This window comes from Paroedura picta, chromosome 2, assembly GCF_049243985.1.
Source record: "Paroedura picta isolate Pp20150507F chromosome 2, Ppicta_v3.0, whole genome shotgun sequence".
Classification (NCBI taxonomy): Eukaryota; Metazoa; Chordata; class Lepidosauria; order Squamata; family Gekkonidae; genus Paroedura; species Paroedura picta.
Genome location: NC_135370.1, coordinates 71,936,966 through 71,962,785, shown reverse-complemented (window position 1 = coordinate 71,962,785; position 25,820 = coordinate 71,936,966). Strand labels below are relative to the sequence as shown.

The following is a 25,820-nucleotide window of genomic DNA, read 5'->3' as shown; positions in this document are numbered from 1 at the left end:
GAGACCAATAATAAGAAAACATGTAATAACAAAAATCAGAACTGTGGGATTTATATACATTTGCAAGCCTCCCACCAAGACACACCATTGACTGTTAGTGGAGGACCATGATTGGTTCATAAGTCTGTCCAGTTTGGCCACAAGCCCGGGACTGGCAAATTCTTAGCAAAGCTTCAGGATCCCAGTTTTTGCTCCCAAGCTCAAGGTCTCTTTGTCTCCATAAACACACCACCCTTTCCCTCTTAAGTATGAACAATTGCCATAAAAAGTCCTGAAGGTAGCAGGGTTAAGTCCGTACTCACTGTGAGCTTCTCGCCATTGGGCTAGGGATGACCTTGGGTGGCATAGGCATTGCCTCAGATTTGATCGGCTCTGTCCTGTCCCAGGCAGACACTGTGTCCCAAGTGTTGGTGACCTTTGTCATCAGAGGCTCCGATGTCTGGTTGACTGCTGGGGCTGCTGGTAGGCACCATCTCATCTGGTCCACGTGGCACTATTTGGTGATTGGACCTGGTATGAGACTGGCCTCATGGCCCTGGTGACCATTTCCAGGATCCATGCTGGGCCACTACTGTAGTTCCTTATGTATACATGGTTGTCCAGCACAAAGGATATTGAGGTCATGAGCATCTACTGACCTGGAGGCTGATCTGATGTGAGGTTTGGATTGAGCTGGTCAAGGGGAGTCACCAACCGCCTGTTCATGAGGAGCTTGGCTGGGCTCCTCCCAGTGGAAGAGGTTGCCAGCACAATCTAGGTTTGCGGAAAAGTAGAATTTTGCTGGCATTGCATGATGCTATGTGGGCTAGCCTTCATTTGCTGTGATGTCCGATGTCCTGTAAGGGGTGCTTTGTAAGATAAAGGGAAAAAAATTGTACCCTGCTTTTTACAACCCAAATGGGTCTCAAAGCGGCTTATGATTGCCTTCTCTCCAGAACAGACACCCTATGAGGGAGAGAGCTCTAAGAGAACTGTGAGTGATCCAAGGTCACCCAGTTGGCTGCATGTGGACTCTAACCTGGTTCTCTGGATTAGAGGCCACCACTCTTAACCACTTCACAAAGGTGGCTTCACCAAGCTGAAGCAGGCAATATTCCTGATGAAGCAAAAGACTTTTTGGAAAAGCTGACTCATCTTTAAAGAGCACTCACTTTTCTGGGGCAAAATGAAGACTTGGAGCCCTAATTTGAAACAGTCTGTTCCAGCTGTTTCCAGAATGTCCATATACCCATGTATCTTGATAAAAGAGCTGGGCAGACAGCTAACTGAAACCAAGTGGATTTTACCAAGTAGTCATCGTTTAAGGGCCCTCTCATCTTTTGAAATAAATCTCTAGTGAGAACTGAGAAATAACCTGCCCACACAGAATGAAGTTTGGCCTGCTTGGAAAGATATCTTTTCTTTCCTATGTTATTTCTCACCATGGAGACTGACAAAGTTTTGTCTCACTGAGCTGTGCAGTTGTGTGTGATGTAATAAAGAAATCAGCTCCATTACCAAACTTTATCATTCGCAAATACACTAAGGAAGGAAGGACTGGCTGAAGATAACAGGTTCTGCCCATAGTCACTTTGTTCAGAAAGAGGAACGAGCCCAGCTCCATGTCCAGCTGTGGCACTTATTGAGTGCTTCTGGGCACTCCCACATGCCCACTGTCATGCTTTTAATCAGATATGTACTGGGAATTCGGTGCTGGGAACTTAAAGGGGATTTCCGCACCCATTAAATGTAGCATCGTGCCAGTCAAATGTACAAGTTATATTCTGGCCCCTTCACATGATGTCGCCCACATCCAGCATCTGGCCAGCTGACAGCTCTCTACATCCTCCATTTTAAAGCGCTTCTTTGGGAATCCTGTAAAGTGGATTCAGCACTCTAAAAAGTGCTAGCGACCGGAGAACAACCAGCAGAAGGATGGTATGGAGGCTCAAATGCTCTAGAATAGTCTATCGTCCCGTCCTTGCATCCATTTCCCTCTCCTGGGGATGGGAATTTCTTTTTTTAATGGCAATATGCCTGGATCAATGAATAGGCGGACATGCGTGGAGGCGATGCCAGAAATAAAAGATCTTGAATGGAGACAGACGCAACGGGGGAGAGAAGGTGGAAGGGGGACCCTTGAACAGTAAATAATGACAAAACGTGGGTCTCAAAAGTGGCATTCAAAAGCAATATGCATATCTGATTCCATATATAGGCATTGCAATGGATAAGTTTGAATTAAAAAAAATTAGCGGGCATCGCAGAACCTTTATACTGCTTCAAATTAGGGAGGGAGGGGATTGGTTGCCTGAATTGATTGACAGGTGGAAGCACAATGCGTGTAAGGTGTGTTGCTCTCTTCCGCCTTTTCCAGCAGCAGATGAGAAGGATAAGATGCATGAAAAGACAGCAGACAAAAGCGAGACAAGAAAAAAGGTGAGGAGGGGCTGAGAGATGCAATATTATTTCATGCTTTGCCGTTCTGTTGGCATGACACTATTTTAGTTAGTATGGAAATTCCCAAAGAATATATTAACAGGATAGAATATAACTAACATCCTAATAAATAGATTAGAGCAGGGAGTTCTGCCTTTCTTCAGATTTTATACCATGTGCCATTTACTTATAAAACCAAGAAGCATACTACAATAACAACACTGAAAGAGCAGTACTAGGCTGTTTTTAACAGGTTTTAATTATTACTGTGTTAATGTTAAAATTTTAAATTGTATTTAATTGAATATAACTTTGTAATTTTGTAAGTATGATGGAATATTTTTGAAACCACCCTGAGCTGACTATGCTGGGGGTGGTGGAGGTAGTAAAGTCTCCATTAAACAAACAAACAGTATTTGAGGCTTTCTTCTGGGACAGTATAAAACTTATCTTGTCTGCTGCACTAGGTGAGGGCTTTTTGGTGTACATATTTTCCTGCCCTGTTTTCAAAAAGATTCTATTCTTTATCCCCAAATTTGTCTAATATTTTTAACCCAGAACGTCTCACATCTCAACAATCATAGCCTAATCCACTAATAATGGATTCTGTTTTTCTGGTTATGTTTTTCTGTGCGTTGATGATAATCTGAGATAAAGATTCAATACTGGTATGGACCCAGAGACATACCAAAGGGGTGTAGTGGTCACAGGTCTGGGAAGACCCAGGCTCAAATCCTCACTCAGCTGTGATCTGAAGCAGCAGAGCACCATTTGAGTCCAGTGGCACCTTTAAAGCCAACCATGGTTAATTGCCCTATCAGGTAATAAATGGGGGTGAGGAGATACTCACAAACACTCCCCTGAATTTTCTGGAGGAAGAATTAGCCAGAACTACAAAGGACAAGACCATCCTAAAGGTAGTTAGCTGCTGAGGTCCTTGTTGCAGGTGAGGCCCAGCTGTTTGCCCTTCTTCCCCTGTGTCCATCCTTCTCCTGCACCAGTGTCAGGGTGCCCTGCCCTCTGTCTTTCTCTCACAGTTCAACACAGCCTCTCTTTGTTGCTTTCCGACAAGAGCTTTGACGTGTGCCAGTTTCCATTTGCTCTCTCTCTCTCTCTGGTTTCTGGGAGCCTGGGATAGAAAAGGAGTCTCCTTCATCTCAGTGTCCCTCTGTCTCTCACAGGCTACACAGTTCCTCCTTTCTGGGCATGGTGCCAGCTGACTTCACAAACTCCTCTGCCTGTGAGCCGTGTGGGCTTCTGCGCCTGCCCTTCCCCCTGCCCCAGGTCCACGGTCGGGGGGCTTGTATCTTTCCGTTCTTCCCGCACTTTAGGGGAAGGCCCAGAAGCAGGGAGCTGTCAGGGTTAGGGGAAAGGTACCTCGATCCAGCTGAGACGGGCGGGAAGGAGGAGGAGGAGCGGGGGTGGGGTGTGTGTGTGTGAACCGGCCAGCTTCTCCGACTCTCTCCAAGAACTCTCCCCCGGAGGTGCCCGCTTTGCAGCCCGCGGCTTGAGCCCCGTTGGGGGGGGGTGCGCGTGTGCCCCGCACTGCTTCTTCCTGGGAAGTCCGGAGCCCAGCGGGACCCCCGTCTGCCTGTCTCCCGCCAGCCAAGGGCAGTGCATGGAAACCAGGTTGGATGGGATGTACGGTGAGCCTGGTGTGCTGCGAGGAGGATCCTCGGCCCATGCCGTCTCGGCGTCTCCACCGTGAAGGGAAAGCCGCGAGGGAGCGGAGGAAGCAGCTGTCGAGGGTGAGTGAGCCCCGGGTCCGCGTGCTTCGGAGGAAAGCGCTCGCTCTCCAGGGGGCAGGGGCGGGCGAGGAGAGCAGTCCTGTGCTGGAGCAGGGCTTGGGCTCGACCCCAGCAGTCAGGGTCGCTGAGAGGGGCAGAAGTGACGCGGGGGCGGGACGGGAAAGTAGCACTGCTTCCCAGACAGACCTGGAGCAAAAGGGCAGAAGGGGCAGCAAGCTGAACGGATCATGGGCAACAGGTCACCTGAAGCATTGGGCAGGAACGCCCATGGTGATGATTTGGTACTTTCCTAAGGTGAGGGGCAAGCAGCTGTTTGCCTAACATATTTGTTTTGTGACCAGCACAATCCAGGCTTGGGGGAATTTTCTGCTGGCAGGGCACGAAGCCCCCTGAGCTGGTCTTCATTCGCTGTGCTGATTTGCTGATTAAAAAAAGAAGCCAGATGTCTTTACAAGCTTTACAAGATAAAGAAGAGCAGCTATTTTTGTGCCCTGCTTTTTACTACCCAGAGGAGACTCAAAGTAGCCTTCTCTTCCTCTCCTCAAAACAGAGGTAGGTGGGGGCTGAGAGAGCTGTGACTGGTGCAAGGTCACCCAGCTCGCTGCATGTGGAGGAGGAGTGGGGAAACAAACCTAGTTCTCCAGATTAGAGGCCGTCACTCTTAAACACAACACCATGCTGGCTCTCCAATATTGTCATGTATGTGAAGTTCAAATATTATCTGAGATGGGAGGGCTGTTTTCTTGCGGACCCAGGTCAATCCACATGGCTTACCACATGGCTTTTGATACCCCTGAGCCAAGTTTTATCCAATTGGTTAGCCAGTAATGTACATTCTAGTGCCCCAGCTCGATAGTCAATACGGACCAATTTTTGGCATGATTACATGAGGATATGAAACCACAGATGTCAAAGACTTTTAAAGGCTGTGTGATTCCCCCTGTATCCCTCCTTGCCAGCCTGATGCCATCCTTCTGCCTATGTGCACCATACCCCAAGTGAAAGTTACATCTTGGAAGTGATGGGCTTTTTTGGCTAATGTTCTTTGTAGAATCTACATGGCAGTAGAGGAAGTGTCAGAATACACTTTTTAGTTTAACGGGCCACAAATTTCCCCATATCTATTTGGATTGATGAGCATATGTGGAAGTGTTACTTGTTTGGCAAAGAATCCGTAGTGGAAAGGAGATCATTACAGTTGAGCTGAGGGCTGCGATTGGACATCCAGATGTTTAATGTGGCCATCACCCTCTGTTCAACTCTAACACTACCCTTTCTGCATTTGTTTCTCTGCCAGACCTCCTGCATCTGTTCTCCAGTCCAAAAGGTTGCAGTGACCTTTGGATCCACTTGTTCTCTGTTATGGTCTGCCTTAGAAACTAAGTCATTGGGAAGATGAGGTTAATTCGTCCAGCTGCATAGTTTGTCCAAGTAAAAACTACTCTCCTGAGGCTTCTTTTAGATTCTAATAGAGAAAAAGCCATTACCTGTATTATGCCTGTCTTTCCCCCACAAAGCTTAAACCATCCCTGCATGGGATGCATTTCTGATTTGGGAAATGCTGCCCTTCTTGCCTGGTGCTGCAACTCTAACCCATAGCTTCCCTATTTACAGCATTATCATATGTTGGAAGATCCACTTATGGAACTGCAACCTCACATTTGGTTGACCCTCAATTTCGATAGGTAGGAAAAGTAGTTGGGGGTGTCAGACAGACACAGAATAAAAACATCTAAAACAGGGAACACAGTAATATTCTAAGAATAGCAAGAATTGACATTTCATTATTTATTCTTTCAGTTATTTAGATGCCACCTTTCCAGAGCTCTGACAGAGGAGATTAACAAACAAATAAAAAACCTCCCATAAAATCATACAGACATCATAAGTCACCAGTATTATTAAAACATCTCATCTTGGATAGGGACAGTGTATGGCCACACCAGATTCACATATAAGCTGTTTGGGAGGAAATGATTTAAACACAAACACATGAGGAGCTGGGAGACAGGGATGGAGCTGAGGGGAAGATCACCAAAGTCAAATGAAAGTTTCAGTAGGTTTCAGAAGAATTGCTCCTGAGGTTTATGGGACATCTTAAAAATATGCTAGAAGAGGGAAATCACTGTTCAAGCTATCTGCTAATAGTAGGAAAAGTCCCAATAAGATTAAACTTCAGGCACTTGTAGGAATTACAGGAGAAGCGAACAATTTGAAAGTGAATCCCCCAAAATCTCTACTTTAGAATTCTACAATCTCTTAGGGACTTGAGCAGCCTCATTTTCCCTTCTACTTTAACTGGAAACCTAAGTATATGACCTACTTTTTCCTAGGTCAGGGTGACAGGTATCATCTGGGAGTTCTAAGTTACCTGGAGTTAACAAGTCTGATTAATATTGTGGCTGTGGCATGTGGAGAAAAAAGGCTTGTCTCCTTCTGGTGCCACTTTTCTGATCTGAACTGGACCCATGGAGCCACTACTTGCCCATTATGGAAAGGTTGCCTAATGGGGTAACAAACCATTTCAGGATGGAAAACAGTGTTGGTGAAACATTTCAACCTTTTCTGTTGGATTTGAACTTTTGTGTGTCTAGGAAGCATGGAAGTCCAAGACTGCACCTATTGATCTGACCCAGGGAAGTACATGGAAGGGGGGAGAATGCATAATAGGGGGGGATGTATAGTTAGGCTAGGATTGTTAACTTCCAGGTGGAACCTGGAAGTCTTTAACCATTACAGCTAATCTGTAGGCAACAGGGATAAGTTTACCTGGAGAAAACGGCCACTTTGGAAGGTGGACTCAATGGCATTCTACTACACCAAGGGCCTTTCCACGCAGGTTTAATGTAGCAGAAGGCTTTCGTATTGTAAACGCTACTAATTTGCAGTTCTGCAAGACGTCTCTCACGATCTGCAATACTCCTGCAACAGTTCCGTGAAAAGCGATTCATTGTAGCGCTTCGAGGGAAATCAGGAAAAGTGGATTCACCCTCCAAAAAGCGCTACACTCTTGCGAACAATCTACAACACTAGCGAAAAAGACCTGTGCGTTCTCATTGTTGTGGTTCCAACAAAGTCCCTCCCCTGGGTCTCTCCTCCAAACTTTCGGCGAAGCGATCGCCATTTTTTCCCCCTTGGAGCGAGCGGGGAGAGCAACGAACCAGTGAGGCTTCATTCACCCAGCGAGGCTTCTCCAGCTACAGTCCCTCCACAGAAGTGCTTTAAAGCTCCCCTAAGTCTCCAAGCACAACACAGCCCCGTTTGCAAGTTCCCTTTATTTTCGGCTGAAAATCGCGCCCGTATGGGGGGGGATTTTTTTTTCACTCGGGGGAGCGTGGTAACGATGAATCACCAGCTCAAGCAATGAATCAACACATATTCGTTGCAATGTGTGTGTGTGTGTTTTTTAAACCTGTGCTTAAAGGGAAAGGGGCTTTTCCGGAGTATGATAACAACCACCCATTGGCTGTTCGTTTGATTGACAGCCAGGTGCAGGACCAAGCACAGAAAAAATTGCTTCCTTTCTAGCAATTCCTGCAAGACCAGAAACCTGTGAGGAACGAGTGAAACGCTACTGGATTCCACTACAAATACAGATATGCGTAACGCCGAGATTCCACTATTTAAAATAGCATTTCTGCTTTGTGGAACCAACTGGCAACATTGGTCGTTGTGCGGAAACACCCTGAGTTTCTCCCTTCTCCAAACCCCAACCTATTCAGGCTCCACTCCCAAATGCTCCAGATATTTCCCAACCCAGAGTTGGCAACCCTTAGTTAGGCCTGAGTTCTTTGATCATGTACACTCCTTCTCATCACACTATTCTTTAATTTAAATTTGCTCCAACACAGCAAGCCTCAGCTCTATAGGGCTCTTTCTGGAGCAAATTAAATTCTTTAATTTAAAAAGCATACGTGCAAGAACTTCCATCTTGTCTACCTTGCTACTTTTATGATAGGCAAGATTAGACTTCTGTAGGTGATGGTGATATTGTAATGACGATGGTTGTACAGATATTTTCAGGAGGGAAGCCTTGTTGATCTGCAGTAGAACTAGAGTCAAGTCCAGTAGCATCTTAGAGATAACAAGATTTTTTGAGATGTAAACGTTCAATAAGCAAGGCTCCCTTGGTATCTGACAAAGGTAGTTTTGACTCTCAAAAGCTTATATCTTGTTGGTCTCTGGGGTACCACTGGACTCTAATCTAGCCAGTCTAGCAATAAGAGCAGTCCCTGCCTTGGGAACCTGTAGTATCTTGGAGAACTTCAAAAATGCTCTCCCAGTTTCTCTTGCAGATGTTTTGGATAGTAGTGTCAGGGCAGCAGATGAAATAGATGGCTAACTGGCTTTCCTCCAACTATGATTCTCTTCCTCTTTTGTTTGCTTTGAATGTCCTTCATAAACAGAAGTAGTGGCCACAGCTGTGTTTAGAAGGAAGGATGGGCTTAGAATAGAAAACACCATTAAGAAAACCCACCAAAACCTTGAGGCCTACTTTATCCCTCACATAAATAAGGGCACGGTACCAAGGGGTGTGGCTATGTGTCATCTATATTGTTGACAAAACCTTGATGTTAAAAATATCCATTCAGAAGGCAGCTTCTCTATATTTTGGGTCCTTCAGAGACTATACTTAAGGCTAAAGTATAGAAATACAGGTCAGGCTATTTGGGGATAAAATTTCCTTCTTGTAGAAAAGAGACTAACATTCTAGTTAGGCTACTCTAGAAGGCCAAACCAGAGGAGATGCTGGGAGTTCTGTGTGCACAATCAAAAGAAAATAGGATCCTGACTTAGATTGGGACAGTTGTATAGGGGTTTAGGGGTTAAGTCCTTCTGTTGTATTCTTGACTAGAAAGAGCCCTATAGAGCTGAGGCTTGCTGTGTTGGAGCAAAGAGCAGCTCTGTAGAACTATTTCAGAACATGAAATGGTACACAAGGAAAAGTATACCTCTACCCCTCCTCCTGCGGCACTGTCCACATCTCACTCACAGTCCTGCACACCTATTTTGTTGTTGCTTAAAAACCAGTCTGGGAGCACTGCGCATAGAATTCCCACTATCTCTGGGTTAACATCTCTAGAGTCTGTGTGGAGGTACGGTTTCTTTCTTGTGCTCCTGAGGGCTGAATAACTTTTAAGCAAAGAGCCACTGTGATGTTGTATTTAAAATTGTCATGCTTCGGTCAGTTATTACTTAGCTATGCAGCTCATTGTATGGAAAAGTCACTAATGGCCAGTCAAACTTGCTTCAAACAGGTAGTGTTACTAGGTGGCCCTGGAGTTCTTCTAGGATTGCAAACCTCCAGATCAGGTAGAGATCTCCTGCAATTTTAACTGATCTCGAGACCACAGAGAATTCTCCCCTGGAGAGTGGACTCTGTGCCATTATGCCCTGCTATGCTCCCCTAACCATGTCAGCGCCAGGCTCTACCTTAAAATCTCCAGGAGTTTCCAAACCCAGAGTTGGCAACTCTAAGTTCTGGACTACAGAATTTAGTGTCCCTGAAGGAGTGACAACTTCATAGAATGAATATTGTGACATCCCGGCTGAGTTCTCTGCCTTCCCTAAACTCCGCTTTCCACAGGCACAGCCCCAAATCACCAGGAATTTCTCAGGACAGAATTGGTAACTGACGTAATTGTTGTGAACATAAAATGCCCTAAGTCCGTGTAGCTTGCCCTAAACTCCTTAAGAGAAGGGCAGGATACAAAATGAAAACTAAAACAAAATGAAAATTAATATTCATAATGCCTCTGTGCATTATGAATATTATTATCACTATTTTAGATTTTTATTCTCTGCCACTTCCGAGATTGGCTTGTGGCAGGTTACAGCAGTCCATTTATAAAACCCATTAAAATTAAGACAGGACATTAAAAAAATTAAACATATAAGTAAGAAACATGGCAGTATAAATCAACTATCCAACCCCCCATAATAAGATGCAAGAGGAGGTGGCGAGTGTGTTTGAGTGTGTGTGTAATCTGTTGGGCGCGAATTTATGGGACTATGTTCCTGCATTTCCTGTAGAGGATAGGGGGAGGGGGGCAAGGTCTGCAAAGAATATTCTGCAGGGTGTTTTGGGAAATATAAGTGATTTCTCTAGAAGTCCTTGGAAGTACTAAAGCAGAAGATGTCTGGCAGCCTATGGCTACCTTGTCCTCAGGGCCCCAGTATGGTGCAAGATGATCTGGGAATGGCGGTGGTAGTTGACCTAGAAGGTGGATCCGGCTGCAAATCTGTGATCATCATCTGGTTTATTTTTCCATTTTGGATTTTTTTTCTTGTGTAGCTCCTGACCGTGTGTGCGGAGACAGATTATGCTTGTTTATACAGGGGCCATGTGACAAAGTTGTAACATGCCCACAGAAATAGTGCTTGGATCTTGTTTGCGGTTCTTGCTGATTAAACCATTCAGACCTGTAGTGGAAAGAGAAAAAGAAACAATCACCAGGGACCTTTAGCAGGTAGCCATGTGCTTGCACACATATCAATTCACTCACCACCATATAATTAGCAGGCTTTCTTTCCACATGGGAATGGAAACCTGCACTCAGTGCCCAGGGAGTATGGAGTAAGTGTTCCATCCTCTTCTCCTCATAAAGAGAAGGAAACCTTGTCTTGTTGCTGCCCTGCTGAATTTCCTCATGCTCTCTCATACACTTGAATCCAATAAAATGACTCTCCACAGTCAGTACTCCTGGTTATGGGCCTTTCTGTGCTCAGTCTGTGCTGTCTGAATCCCCAAGAATTGCTCCAGAGGATTACAGGGAAGACTGGTTAGTTTTTGAAGCCAGGCGAGCTGCAGATTGGCCTTTGGCTTTATAGAATCATAGAATCATAGAGTTGGAAGGGGCCATACAGGCCATCTAGTTCAACCCCCTGCTCAACGCAGGATCAGTCCAAAGCATCCAAGAAAAGTGTGTATCCAACCTTTGCTTGAAGACTGCCAGTGAGGGGGAGCTCACCACCTCCTTAGGCAGCCTATTCCACTGCTGAACTACTCTGACTGTGAAATTTTTTCCCTGATATCTAGCCTATATAATTGTATTTGAAGTTTAAACCCATTACTGCGTGTCCTCTCCTCTGCAGCCAACAGAAACAGCATCCTGCCCTCCTCCAAGTGACAACCTTTCAAATACTTAAAGAGGGCTATCATGTCCCCTCTCAACCTCCTTTTCTCCAGGCTGAACATTCCCAAGTCCCTCAACCTATCTTCATAGGGCTTTGACCCCTTGGCCCCAGATCATCCTCGTCGCTCTCCTCTGTACCCTTTCAATTTTATCTACGTCCTTCTTGAAGTGACCCTCCAGAACTGCACAAAGTACTCCAGGTATGGTCTGACCAATGCCGTATACAATGGGACTATGACATCTTGTGATTTTGATGTGATGCCCCTGTTGATACAGCCCAAAATGGCATTCGCCTTTTACTTCAGAGAAGGCTGTCAAATTGGGGTGGGGCAATTCCTCAAGATTTAGGTGTGGAACCTGGGGACATTGGAGTTTGAGGAGGTGAGGGATCTCAGCAGTAGCCATTTTCCTCATGGAAACAGACTGCTGTGGTCTGGAGATCATTTGTGATTCTAGATCTCCAAGTCCCACATTTTGGTTGGAAGCGCTACACCTATATCATTCTGTTTCTAGTTCCTTTATTGGAGCAGCAACATGATGTAGTATTCGTCTGGTTTCAACATCATGCAGTGTGAACAAGCTTCTGCCTCTTAAGCTTCCTACAGTTTTACATAGAGGAATCAGCGAGAAAGAATGGATGCATTTTCTTGAAGGAAACCATTGGACTGTAACCTATTAACCCTTCGGTAAAAGGTTAGACGCTTAAGTTCCACGACTAGAGCCCCAGCCATGTAATATTCAGCCTCAAAAGCAGCTTGGGCTGCAGTGCGGGGAAGGGGAGATTTCTCTTCAAGCCACTTCCCAATTGAACATGTGATCCCCAGATTGCTTTAAACCCCAGAAGGGTTAAGCGGACAGACACAATATGAGCATCTATTTTCTCTCCTACAAGAAGTAGTAGTAGTTGGCTCTTATATGCCACTTTTCTCTACCCAAAGGAGTTTCAAAGTCGCCTTCCCATTCCTCTCCCCACAACAGACACCCTGACGGGTGGGTGAGGTTGAGAGAGAGCCCTGATATCAGTCAGAACAGCTTTATCAGTGCTGTGGCGAGCCCAAGATCACCCAACTGGCTGCATGTGGGAGCGTGCAGATTCAAACCAGGCTCACCAGATTAGAAGTCCGTACTCCTAACCACTACACCAAACTAGCCCCAGGGACCATTTTCAGTTAGGGAAATGGTATGTGATTATAAAGTAGGAGTTAAACTCCTTCCTTCCACAGTGCCACAGGCCAAGTGCAGATTCTCCCACCCCAGAAACTTGTAATCCTTTTTAGACATTAGAAGAAGATGAAGAGTTGCTTTTATGCCCCGCTTTTCACTTTTGAAAGAATCAAAGCGGCTTACAATCACCTTCCCTTTCTCTTCCCATGACACCCTGTGAAGTAAGTGTGGTCAGAATGGCACTATCAGGGCTGTGACGAGCCCTAGGTCACTTAGCTGGCTGTATGTGGAGGAACAGGGAATGCAACCTGGCTCTCCAGATTAGAAGCCATCACTCTTAACCACTACACTAATCTGGCCATGTGAATAGAGGATTGCCAGCTCTGGGTTGGGGAAATATCTGAAGATTTTGAGGTGGAGCTTGAGGAGAGTGGGGTTTGGAGAGGATAGGGGCTTCAATGGACTATAATGCCATATAGCCCACCTTCCAAAGAGGCCATTTTCTCCAGGGGAATTGATCTCTGTTGCCTGGAGATCAGGTGTAATTCCAGGAGATCTCCAGTCATCCAATTGAGGTTGGCAATTATAGGGAGACCAGCAGCCTCACATAGGTCCTCCTGATATGCACAGTTGCCATGGGGTCTGAAAGGGGTAAGATGGATTTTCAGTTCTAACAAACATGAACCAGAATCCTGAGAAATCATTGTTTCAGGTAGTGTGCATAGAGGCTGAACTTGTGCGCAGGGTCATTGCCCTTTCAGACAACGGAGCAACTATGTGTATTGGGAGGATCATGGGCAGGGAGCACTCCTAATATGTGTGATTGGCAGGTTTCCATGACACATTATACTAATGTCTAAAAAGGGTTCAGTGTCATGTGTGAATGCCATTAGTGCAGAACAAAAAGTGATTACCAAGTGATATAGGTCTTAAACTGTGAAAACACCATCAGTAGATCGTCCATATTTCTGTCTACTTTCACTCAAGTCACCCTCTGTTTGTGTGAGGGACTATATCCTTCCAGGAGTGAGACCTCTTCCCTTTTTTGGCCCTAGAACAGCCTGCATTCAGATTATAAAGAGGCTTTTGTGTGTGACTGGATTAGCCAAGGTATTTACATTTGGGCTGTGAAAGCATTAATTGATAAGAATTCTCATCGGTTGTACAAACACAAGAACAGCTGTGCTCAAGTATTCTGGATCAGTAAAATCCCCAAACTGGATCCTGATCACTATAGTTTGTGTCAAGACAAGAATCTGATTTGAGTACCACAGCAGAATCCTAGAATATCTGAGATAATAAAGAATGCCTTTGAGCATGTACCGAATGCCTTCCATATGCCACCAAGCACCTGTAGCCTGTCAACAAAATCATAGCTTAACTTTGACCAGTGGCACAGTTCCCAGGTAGTCTTTAACCTGAGCACCTCTCTTTCTCTTTTTAGAAATCATGGCAGAGAATGCCAACGTGTCTGTCTGCACATAGCGCCTGCCACATTTTTCCATGAGGTGTCATCGGCTTGTTATGAGATTAATTTCACTGGCTTCGGATTAATCTTGGCCTGAAGATAATCCTTTGTTTGTGACATCTCGATCAGTTGCTGTGGAAGTTGTTAGGATTCATTTTCACTAGCAGGAGAAGCACTCTAGAAGAGGGTGAAGGATATAAGCAGTACCCTACATTGCTACACAGCCAAAATGGTTCCCATTTCCAGATAAAATTGAAGTATAGGTTCATCTTATAATGGTTCCTTTTTTAAAAAAAAAAGCCTTCAGACTGAATCACAGGACTTTGCTGTTTTTGTTCATTTCGATCCACCTGATTGAATGTTCAGTTTCCAACAAATCTTTTTTACCTGTCCTAAAATCTTTCTTTCAACCCAGAAGTGGTTGCTTTCCCATAATGGCAGAAGAACCACCATCCAAATACCCAGATAGCAAATTGTTTCCCACAGAATATATGGAATTCTCTCTCTCCTCATGAGAATTGCCACAAAAATGAATGGAACTTTGGAATGCCTGTTTTATTTCAGCAACTCCTCAGATTCCATTTTCAGCAAATATATAAAGTTTCCCTTAATAACTGTTCACATTTTTTTTACTAGTAAGGTCTCTATTACTATTGATAACTGACCTAGAATGGCAAACAAATGTCCATGAGTGAATCCCTCACTATTTTTTTTAAGTTTGGGCGGCCAATTCAGACCATCTGGTGGGGAGGCACCCTGCATAAAATGAGGTGATGATTGCAATAGTTATGTGATTTCATCAGGGAGAAAATTCAGAGGGGACCAATGAACTGAATGAAGCCACTTGTGATCCCATTCCCACCAATGAAGGAGCCAGTGCCTTTGCAAGCCAGACAGGAGCTGTCCAGTTCAAGGGTGTGAGTTAAGCTAGGCAGGATAAGTAATGACCTGGATAGCTCAGGCAAGCCCAATCCCCTTCAGATCTCAAAAGCTAAACAGGGCTGACCCTGGCTAGTATTTGGAATCCAAGAATTTGGATTGTAGTTCCTCCAAGGAAATGTAGGCTCATGACACAGAAACAAGCAGACTCTGAAAGTCCCTTGCCTGGGGCTTTCCTCGGATCTCCTGACTATACTGCACATGCCATACAATAAATAACTGCATCAGCAACTTCTAAACAGCAATAGGGTAGGTAAAGCAAGCCTTGAAGTCCTCATCCTTTCTTATGCATCAAGGTTCTAAAGGTTCCCATGCTGAGTAGCAGAACTTTGGAATAGCAAGCATCATGATCAAGCAAGTGTACCATCCTCTAACAGCAGCTTCTATGTTTTTGGACATCATTGTTCCTATGATCCAGGGAGGGAGTGATTGCATGGATTCTGTGAGCTAGCACAGCCTAAACATGGGTCAAAGGGTTCTGGTGGGTAGCTGGATTGCTCTGAAGCAGCAGAGTCCAGTGGCACTTTTGAGATCAAGAAGAAAAGTTGGATTTTATACTCTGCTCTGCAAATGCCCGAGGCTTCCATGGACTACTCATAGCCCTTACTGAGCCACAAACACGTTTCCCTGCTTCGGTGACTTCTTATGGCATGTGCATGGAGGTCAAGAGACACATTATACTCCTTTACCAGAGGGCTTGATATGCTTTAGCTGTTTCTTGCACAGGAATGCTGTGTGCATAGGAGATTAGTGATGTTTCAAGTGGCCCTTATGCTCTGCAGTATTAACCACTTCTACCACATAAGCTTTGCCTTGTTGCATGAGTGCCCCCCATTTTGTTCTGTTTTATGATTCGGCATTGCAGCAGGGCCCCAGCTGCAGTGGCTCAGCTCTCTTGCTGCAGCCTTTTGTAACTCAGAGTCCTAGTGGTGCTGCTGCATCACTTTACTGCATGCATTGTAGCAGGAGGCTATTGAGAAGCAGCCAGGGGGACTTCCCATTGGCTTCTGTATTAGTCTTTATATTTCTTAAACAGAGGGAATAAAGCTTGGGGTGGGGATGGGGAGCTGTGTCAGCACACAGCAAAGACCCTGGCTTTCAACGCAACCCAGAAAAAACAGAACTATCAGGAGCTTAGAAAGACAGGCTGTTTTAAAAAAATCAGTTTGAGGCTGCACTGTATTGACTTTCTGGACTTAACCCCTAGCTTTCCCACAGATTCTTTATCTGCCTTTTTAATTTTATTATTATTATTATTATTATTATTATTATTATTATTATTATTATTATTATTATTATTATTATTATTATTATTATTGCTTTAACCTTATGCAAATTACTCACCTTTTTTGCCCTGGCAATATGACTTTGGAGAGTCCTGGTTCTGTTCCAGTAATTCCCATTCAATGCATTTTGCTTTGCAGCATGCTGGTAAAGGATGTGATTCAGTTTATGTGGATTCCTATATAGGGGGTTGTGTTTGTATGTGTCTGTGATGTGAGCTTCAAACTGTTAACTGTCCACAGTTCCTTGTTTTCTAAGTGGAAAGCTCTATAAATGGCTACTCTTTTTTTTTTTAGGCTCAAGCCTCTCCACGAAAAATGTCTTGTCCTCTGAAATTACGTGCTTTTGCCAATACTTCCCAGGGCAAGGAGCAAGGGGAAGGAGTGTCTAGCCGATCGGCCGCTCTAGCCAAATGGCCTCTCAATCCACAAGAGGGAGTCGATTCTTTTTGAGAACAGATGTGCAAGACTATATACACAGCTTCATTCTTCTCTGTGTGTAGATATATCAGATTTGTCCTACAATGCACTTCTGGCAATGATTATGCACCACTGAAAAGCAAACTCAGATGAAATGTTTGAAGGCTCTGGGTTGCAGTTCTCCCAGAAGAGACCACGTCAAATGACCATAGAACTTCATGGCAAGAGAAAGAAATGAAGTCGGTTCTTATATGCCACTTCTCTCTACAAAGCGGTTTACAGTCGCCTTCCCATTCCTCTCCCCACAATAGACACCCTGTGGGGTGGGTGAGGCTGAGAGAGCCCTGATATCACTGCCTGGTCAGAACAGTCTTTTCAGTGCCGTGGCGAGCCCAAGATCATTCAGCTGGCTGCATGTGGGGGAGTGCAGAATCAAGCCCCGCTCGCCAGATTAGAAGGCTGCACTCCTAACCCCTACAACAAACTGGCTCTCAGTTTTCTCATACAACATACCTCTACTAGGGGCTTAGACTTCTTGGGGGGAGAGGGACAGAGCTGAACCTATTCTAGGCCAACACTTAGTAATTGATATTATTTAAATATGAAATTATCTTTCAAAAGAAACATATGCCATCAGCAATTAATGATGTGATTTTTAAAATATAATTTTTTACTCATAATAGTCTGAATCTCAGTCAAAGGAAAGGGGTTCTGTAAAAGGAGAAGAAAGATGTCATGAACTCCTTCACTGAGACAATTTAAGAGAATATTTCATGTGTGTAGAAAGGAAATACTTCCTCTCTCTTTTTCTCACAACTTAGGCTGAGTGTGTGACTGGTTCAAGATCTAGGATTACCAACCTCTAGATGGCAGATGGAGATCTCCTGGGATTACAGATACTCTCCAGGTGACAGAGATCATGTCACCTGCAGAAAATGGCAACTTTTAAATATAATACCAATATATTCCATTGAAGTCCAGGGATGACTTGGGCCTGCTGCCCTGCCCCCCTGAGGTTTATGCCCCTAACCTGCAGTACTGGTAGCTAAAGGTTGAGTATACCATTGTAACACTACACCAGCACGGTGTAGTGGTTAGGAGTGCGGACTTCTAATCTGGCAAACTGGATTTGATTCCGCGCTCCCCCACATGCAGCCAGCTAGGTGACCTTGGGCTCGTCTCAGCTCTGATAAAGCTGTTTTTACTGAGCAGTGATATCAGGGCTCTCTCCGCCTCACCCACCTCACAGGGTGTCTGTTGTGGGGAGAGGAAGGGGAAGGCGAATGTAAGCTGTTTTGAGACTCTTTCAGGTAGAGAAAGGAGCATATAAGAACCAACTCTTCTTCTTCATTTGGAAAATTTGTCAGCTGAGTCATTCAGGAGTGGTGTGAGATGTTGAAATGGCCATGAACCAAGTAGAACCAAGTCTCTGGGAAGGAAGCACCATTCAAGCTTGTGTCCAGGCTGTGGCATTGATGGCATGGAGGTGTGCCTCCCTCATTGTCCTTACTGCTGCAGTCCATGCCTGATCCAAGGTGTCCCTGCAGCAGTACAGAAGCCATTTGCCTCTACTTGCTGCTGGCCACCAGCAGCCTCTTGTGGCAGTGGCCCTTTAGGAACTTTCCCAGAAAATTCAATGGCTAGTCTGTCCCTAGAGTCAGTCAAGTATTGGTACAAAATGTCACACATTAGAAACACCAAAGAGTGAGCTGCAAACAGGGTTGCTAAGGAGGTCCAGTTATGAGTACTGCCTGTGTGGGGCAGCCTTTAGGAAGCATAGGCTGAGCTCTTTGGAGTGCAAGTGGGGTCCAAGTGCAACAAAGAGGAAGAGGTAACAACTGTAAGAGACTGGAGTACTTGTACTACTTGTTATAGGGAACATCTGCCACTGAATGGGGCTGTGGGCAAGTTGTGGGTGATGACAGATAGGGTTCTCTTTTGTATTGTCAACAGATCTTCATTGTCTAGTCAGGTAAACTTTGGTGCTTTGGGTTTTTTTTAGGGGGGGGGGGTGAATGTAAACCAGACACAAGCAACTGATAGGTAGAAGGGCTTCCTGTCTTGTGTGACATAAGTGGTGAGGCATGATGATTGCACAAGCTGCTTAAAACCACTAAAGAAAATTGCACTATTTCTCTCAAAGCTAGACAAAAACATTAAATCTAACACATATTTCTTTCATTGTGATACTTTTATTTGTCATGCAAGCCACCCCAGCTATTAGAGTGAAATGCAACTTCACAAAATAATAACAAGAAGTCTTAGTAAAGTGATCACCCAAAGGTCTGATAGTAACCCTGGTGACAGCTTCTGTACTGAAATAGCTACTAGTGAGGGTCATCACAATGTGTTTGAGAGAGATGGTGACTGTGACATAGAGTATAAACTGAAAATTTTCCCAGTGAATAGGACAAGGATGCAAAGATATGCCAACATTTTAAGCAAAACAGCAGCACCAGAAGATCTGTTAGGAGTTGTGTTTTCCCCATGTTTTCAGACCAACCGAAAAAATAAATGACAATTAGTTGGGTTAGTCCAAAGCAAAATCCAAAATCAATACCTTTTATTAAGACCAACCCACATAACACAAAACAGTGTGCAAACTTCCATTATCTCAAGAACTTTTAAAAAGACTACATTAAACAAAATATTAGAGTCAGGGGGAATACAATTTGCTTCAAGCTACAGTCCTCAGATTACTCCTCTGAGGCTGATGGAGATTCAAGCAAACCTAGGAAGTTTGGAAGCATAGGACAGCATTGAGACCAAGCACCTTTGGCTTTATGGTAATGGGGGAGATAGACATTCTGGACTTCAATGGCTAAAGAACACATTTAGATGTTAAATGAGAATCACTGCTTCACTTGTGCCTCAGATAATGTCCCCCCTTGAAGGGACTGAGGAAAGTCCTTCAAGGCATTCTAGTAGGTTGGTCCCAGTACAATTTTTTGTCTTTCTCACCCATGTCCCATATTGGCATATTAATATCCCATATTGGCATATCAATATCTTCACAGGTAGTCATCATGTATTTTTGGGTCCTTTAGCCAAAAGCCTGCCTATTTCCTATACTGGAAGTTTGTGTCCTTTCTAGTAAGGCCTGTGACACAGCAATAAGCTGCTTTTGGGGTCATCACCAAAGAAATCTATCTATCTGAAAAGGGAACAAATTTAAGGTGACCAGATTTTAACACTGGTAAAGCAGGACACCATTGACCGGGGGGGGGGGGGGTTCTTGATTAAAAATTTGGCCTATATGGAGCAACAAAAAGTTTCATAGAATGCACAGAATGCAAAAATAGTATTGTAATATATATATATATATATATATATATATATATTTAATTTCAACATAAGTACAATTTGCCAGGTACCCCCAGATGTCCCTCCAAAAGTAGGACAATCTGGTCACCTTAGACAAATTCGGATAAAATCTTATATCTTTGCTGGTGGCTCTCTGTCTTTAGGGTAATTTACAATGTACAATTGTAAATTCTCAAACAGCCCAGAGTCTTCAGGAGATAGATCAAAGATGTAACCCGCCCCCAGTTCCAGATGCAGAAAAATAAAGTTTTAACAGACAGGACTGAAAAATCAAAGATTTCCCTGAGAAAAGGGAGAAGAAGAGAATAGGATTAGTGCTGCCTCTGTGTCTGTGGCCATGAGGAGAAGGCAATAGCAACACTAGTTGTGGTCTGTGAAATGCAGAGGTTTTGGCTGGGAGCCGGCTTCTAAGGGATTTGTCAATGACAATTTATTTGAGATGAGAAAAGGGCAGCGATCATCTTGATTAGACATGATTTTTCATCATGGCCAACACCCTTGGTCCAATCAGGAGGTGCTGGTTAGCAAATAGCAGGTCACAGTCTGAAGCCTCAAAGGTTTTGGCAAGGACTACAATAAGAAGCTGGAGTTGAAGGAGAAGGAAGATTGTACCGGCTTTGCTTTGTCCTTGACGCAGGCAGTACAAGTAGTACCAGATATAATCAAAGGTATATTCTCAGGGTTGTACAATGTTCCCCTCTTTTATTTACCCTTTATTTTGAAGCTTGCCCCTTAATCCAGAAAGTCATAAGATTCTAGATCACAGGAGATGTCCCATTCTTCCCACTGGGCAAGTTGCCATAGAGAGTAATGGTGAATCATCATGGGACTGGGCATCTATGCTACCAAGTGTTCCTGCAAAGTGTTCTGGCCTGATGGAAAGTTCAAGACAACGTGGGTGGTCTAAACAAAAATGTGGCTCTTGCTTTGTGATTTACCGTGCAATCTCATGCATAATTACTCAGAAGTGCCTCTTTATTCTCAGGGGCTTATTTCTAGGGCAATGTGCATTGCCTCAGTGTAATCAAAAACCCCATTCAAATGTGTTTATGCTGGAATTTATTCTGGCTTTGTATCCTTCTACCATGGCAACTGGTCAAGAGGATGAAATTCTAGCAGGCTTGTAAAATCATATATGGTTGGCAACCCTTCTTTTACTGTGTCATAAGTCTCAGAAGGTGAGCTGGGTCTCTTGTAAGAACTCATTCAAGACCAGTCTCACCTTCCTCATGATCTTGTGATGTTTGAGTTTGTGTGTTGCCCCAGTTCACAAAATCAAGGGAGGCTTCTCATCCCTCCCAAGGGCAGCCTGTGGTGGGCCACAATTGCAGAAATGCTTGCAAAGAAGGATCTGGAGTCTGCCCTGGCTGAGGTTACCCAGCAGGAAAAGAAATTCTGAAATAAGATCCTTTCTTCTTGCAAATGACGCAAGAACCTAATTTCCCTTTGATTTCTAAGTGCTTCGTTCCTAAAATGTGGGCCAGATTTCATTGCAAAAACTAAAAGCACATGGGTCCACTCCAACACTTTCTGTTGTATCATCTTTGGCTGGATTTTCAGCAAGGTTGGACAAACTTGGAATCCCTTTTTGAAAACCAAGATTACTTTGGGGTTGGAAATGTTAGCCCCAATGAAAATCAGTCTCTCGGGGTTTGTAACAGGAGCATATGTCAGGTAGCAAAATTGCCATGGGAGAGCACTCACTGTAATGTGTATAGGTGAACAACTTCTTCTCCAGGATAGAACTCAGGGGAAACCACATCTGTCAATTTGCAGCAGATGCCAGCTTTGCACAGTACTGATTGGTTCATGCTGCAGGTCACAAACCCACCTGTTTTGCACATTGCTTGTTCTCAAAATCCTCCGGGGGGGGGCGGGAATGGGGGAGCCTTACAAAATGTAATCCATTATAAGTCAATGCAGCAAGGAACATCAAGGCAAGCAGGCCCAAAGAGTAGGTAATTTTGCTTAATTCCCTCTTGCCCATGCTATACAGCAGTATGTTTTGCTCATGAGGTTCTGACAATACTTGGAGAGGACTTTGGAGAAGGCAGGGTTCCACCAACTCAAGATTTTCTGCTGAATCTAACCCCATGTACATTTTGGATGAAAATGCTGATCATAATGGGTTTGAACAGGATTTCATAAAAAGATTTAACCCCTCGCTCTACCACATACCGCTTCTTAAGCAGATTACTAAAATATATATTAAAAACTAGACCACATTTGAATGGAAATGATATAACTTGTGCAAAACTTGTGCAAAGGTCTATCCCAAGTGGAGATGACATCGTAGATGAGATTCAAGCTATGATGGGAATGCAAAAAACTGTGGTTGGAAAACTTTCTGGGGTAATATGTACAATCCTTCTTAGGATGGTAATATAAAGCTCTAAAGTTGTAATACAGGGAATGATCTTTACAACAAAGGCAGTGTTATCAGAGAGGCAGTGCAATTCAGAAATTGTGGCTTGAGCTTGGAGAATCTGGAGTACCACTCAGAGAGCAGGGGTGCATTCCTTTCCCCTTCCCTCCAATCTAACGACATGTGACTATTCCACAGGAAAGCCTATATTTCTGGCTAACACACTGGTTCAACATAATGAATGCCTATTATAGTAATGTAAACAGTTAAATGCATATCTGTGTACAAGGTGTGTATAGCAGAATCTTTTTACTCCAGGAACAAAAGGTGACTGTTTCACCTTTTTTGATTAGGTGGCAATTATTATGAAATATATATAAAACATAACCACAGTGAATGCTGTAAGACTACATTGCTTTGTCAACGGAATCTTGAATCTATACAATGGTAGGGTTATTAAATTTTGCTGATAATCTTACCCTATAATAACCCCCTTCCCCCAAAGGCAATAGAACAAAGTTTGAGTCCAGAGGCACTTTTAAGAACAGCGAAGTTTAATTCTGGGTATAAGCTTTCATGCGCAAGCACACTTCTTCAGATTCACTGAAACAATTATTCTGGTGCCTTACATATAGGTAGAAAGATGGTAGGCATTCATTCGGATTGCCAACTTTTCAACTGACAGTTGTGATTGTGCCTTAATAAGAAGTTTATTTATAGACATAAGCAGATAATAATGGTTAGCTCTGTGTTGCTTTTACATGTCAAATTGCTATTAAAGGTACAAGAGAAAGGCAGATTAGATTTATATGATCAGTTGGCTTCTCCACTGGGATTCTTGAGGTTTAGTTGGGTTGTTTCTTGGGCAGGTCACTTTCTCCTTACAAATGAGCATATTATGTTTGGAAAAGCAAATAGAGAAACCCATAATATGCAGAAAACCTGCTTTTGTAAGGCAAAATATTGCATTCTGCTAGATAAAGTGGACGGAAGTGATTTTCTAGATCACGAATTGGATACAACAGAGAAGTTCAAAGATGGAGTTGTTGGAGTGGATCTTTCCCCACCCTCCTGTTCTCTAAATTGTCAGCGGCTTGTCCCAAAAATCCTCTCAGAGGATAGGGAGAACCTCACAGTCCTTGAGAAGGCTCTTTTACTGATTCCCCCTTGTTGCCGCAGTGCCTCATCCTGAGGAATGTTTCATTTGTGAGATTCTTTTGACCCTATGAGAGGGTTTTTGGGGCAGACTAATGTTTTGAAGTGGTGAGGAAAGAACTGCTTTCTAGAGCTTTTCTGCTGGGTCCAACCTCATGTTGTTTTTGAATGAAAATTCTAGTAATAATTGGTTGATCAGGGCTCCACAAAAGGATATAGCCTATGTAAGAACTCTGACCCTATCTCAGTTTAGTGAATACATAAGTATATTTGGATTTATTTCATGTAGTGAAGTACTTGAGTGAGATTTAGCATGGGTTACCACCTTTGTACGCACTCCCAAACAATCTTTCGTCAGGCCCCTATGTCCCGTGTTTTTAAGAGATTCCTTGTTTCATAGAAAGGGCCCTTGTGACCACAATTAGGTAGCTGATTGCGGTTTACTTCCTTATCTATGGGGGGTTTATAGACAATCTCTTGCTGACGGGTCCTTGGCAAAACTGCTTTGTGTGCCGGCCTGGAAGCTTTCTTCTTCCTACTCTCAGGGCCCAGCCTTCAATGGGTTTTGTTCCCAGTCCCTCTTTGATGTATCCGTCGCAGCTGGAGACCATCCAAGAATGAGACAAACAAGGCCTCTTGCCTCTCTATCGCAGTTTTGGAGGGAGAAGCACTGACGAATCTTTGGCTAGGGTAGAGGACAACAGCCTGAATCACAGGCCTGTTTGGGGAGGCAGGCATTTTCTTCCTTTCCCAGGCCCTAGAGGTGACCCTGCCCTCTTCCCAATGTTAAAGTCTGCCTACCTCTTTTCCACCATTTTCAGGTGGCTCCTCCTCCCTCAACCTTACACTATAGGTAGGTCTGTCAGGATTGTTGGATTGAAATGCCCCAATTTAAGGGTATTTCAAAGCATCCATTATGTGTGAAAAAGGGAAAACACTTTATGGCATCTTACAAAGCTGATGTTATGGTGGAACAGAATGATCCTTTAACAGCCTCATGGAAATAAGAAATGCTACTCATGTACATATACTGTATTACTGCATCTCAGTGCCATGAGAAGCTGTTCCTCTAGAACAGGGGTAGTCAACCTGTGGTCCTCCAGATGTTCATGGACTACAATTCCCATGACCCCCTGCCAGCATTTCCTTTAACAGAATTGTAATGGTGTGTTATTTACCTAAATGCCATGTTACAGATGCCCCTTTCTGCACATTATTAAAACTATGTTTCAGGGACAGGGCACATTTTTCCAGGCACGTTAGCAACCCTGCAATCCAGTGTTGTGGTTCTTTCTCAAGGAAATCTAATGGTAGAGCTGCCCAGCTTTAAAACAGGTTCTATAGCTGTCCCTTTAACAGTGTCCCTTTAATAGCTATCCTTTTAATAGCTGTTAAAAGTTGGTTGTATATATCCCCATGCAATAGTGTTGTCAGGTAACTGGAGGGAGTGGGAGGGAGGCCCAGCTGATGTTGCAGCCATGTGTCTACATCACTTCTGAGGTGTCTTGGAAGTGATGTCCTCAATGGTAAATTTGACTTCTACTGAAGAGTTTTGGCCCAAATAACAGAGTATTGCCTTGATGTTGCCAAACTGATGATGTCACTTCTAATCACATCAGGAGTGACTTGGACACATCACTGCAACATTGACTGGCCCTCATTTTTTTCCTGGGGTGTGGCAGCCCTTTTATGCAGTGAAAAACTGCATTGCTGACTTCTGTGCATCAAACTATTGATAAAGGTCTAAAGGTGGGTTGGGCTAGTCAGTTCTTTTCTGATCAGTTGGCCAGTCCTCACTATGAACTGCTGGATGTGCTGTGATATGACATAGGAGGGGCAAAAAGGCAAGATAACATGCCCTTCAGAGTGGGGCTAGGGTTGCCAGGCATCACTGCGCTGTCAGTGGCAGATGAGGTGCACACTTACCCAAAGCCAGAAGAGTGTCCAGTGTGCTGACATCATCTGGAAATGATGTCAGCGCATCAGGGGTGATGCTCTGTTTTTTGGGGAAACTCTATGGTAAAATAAATCAGCCTCAAACCATAGCATTTTACCCCAAACATAGAGCATCACCCCCTGATGACCCTAGCCAGTTTGGTGTAGTGGTTAGGAGTGCGGACTTCTAATCTGGCGAGCCGGGTTCGATTCTGCGCTCCCCCACATGCAACCAGCTGGGTGACCTTGGGCTCGCCACAGCACTGATAAAATTGTTCTGACCGAGCAGTGATATCAGGGCTCTCTCAGCCTCACCCACCCCACAGGGTGTCTGTTGTGGGGAGAGGAATGGGAAGGCGACTGTAAGCCGCTTTGAGCCTCCTTCGGGTAGGGAAAAGCGTCATATAAGAACCAACTCTTCTTCTTCTTCTTCTAGCGCACTGATGTCACTTCTGGGTGACATTA

At 44.2% G+C, this 25,820-nt stretch overlaps 2 protein-coding genes across 10 annotated transcripts in view; one reads left to right on the top strand and one right to left on the bottom strand.

Annotated features, from left to right (window-relative positions):
• RUFY4 (RUN and FYVE domain containing 4) overlaps positions 1-2,584 on the bottom strand; it is a 55,974-nt gene extending 53,390 nt beyond the window's left edge. Inside the window, exon 1 of the mRNA XM_077320641.1 lies at positions 303-2,584. The gene's annotated coding sequence lies outside the window, so the exon portion shown is untranslated. The remainder of the gene's footprint in view (positions 1-302) is intronic.
• A 1,023-nt stretch (positions 2,585-3,607) lies between these two features.
• The window catches only part of TNS1 (tensin 1), a 388,444-nt gene continuing 366,231 nt past the window's right edge, over positions 3,608-25,820 (top strand). For 3 of the 9 annotated variants that reach the window (XM_077320624.1, XM_077320628.1, XM_077320623.1), the window contains exon 1: positions 3,609-4,166. In XM_077320624.1, coding sequence (XP_077176739.1) covers positions 4,053-4,166 — 114 coding nt within the window. In that variant the 5' untranslated portion in view covers positions 3,609-4,052. Of the gene's footprint in view, positions 4,167-25,820 lie in introns of all 9 variants that reach the window. The other 6 variants (XM_077320625.1, XM_077320620.1, XM_077320629.1 and 3 more) reach the window with 4 other exon arrangements.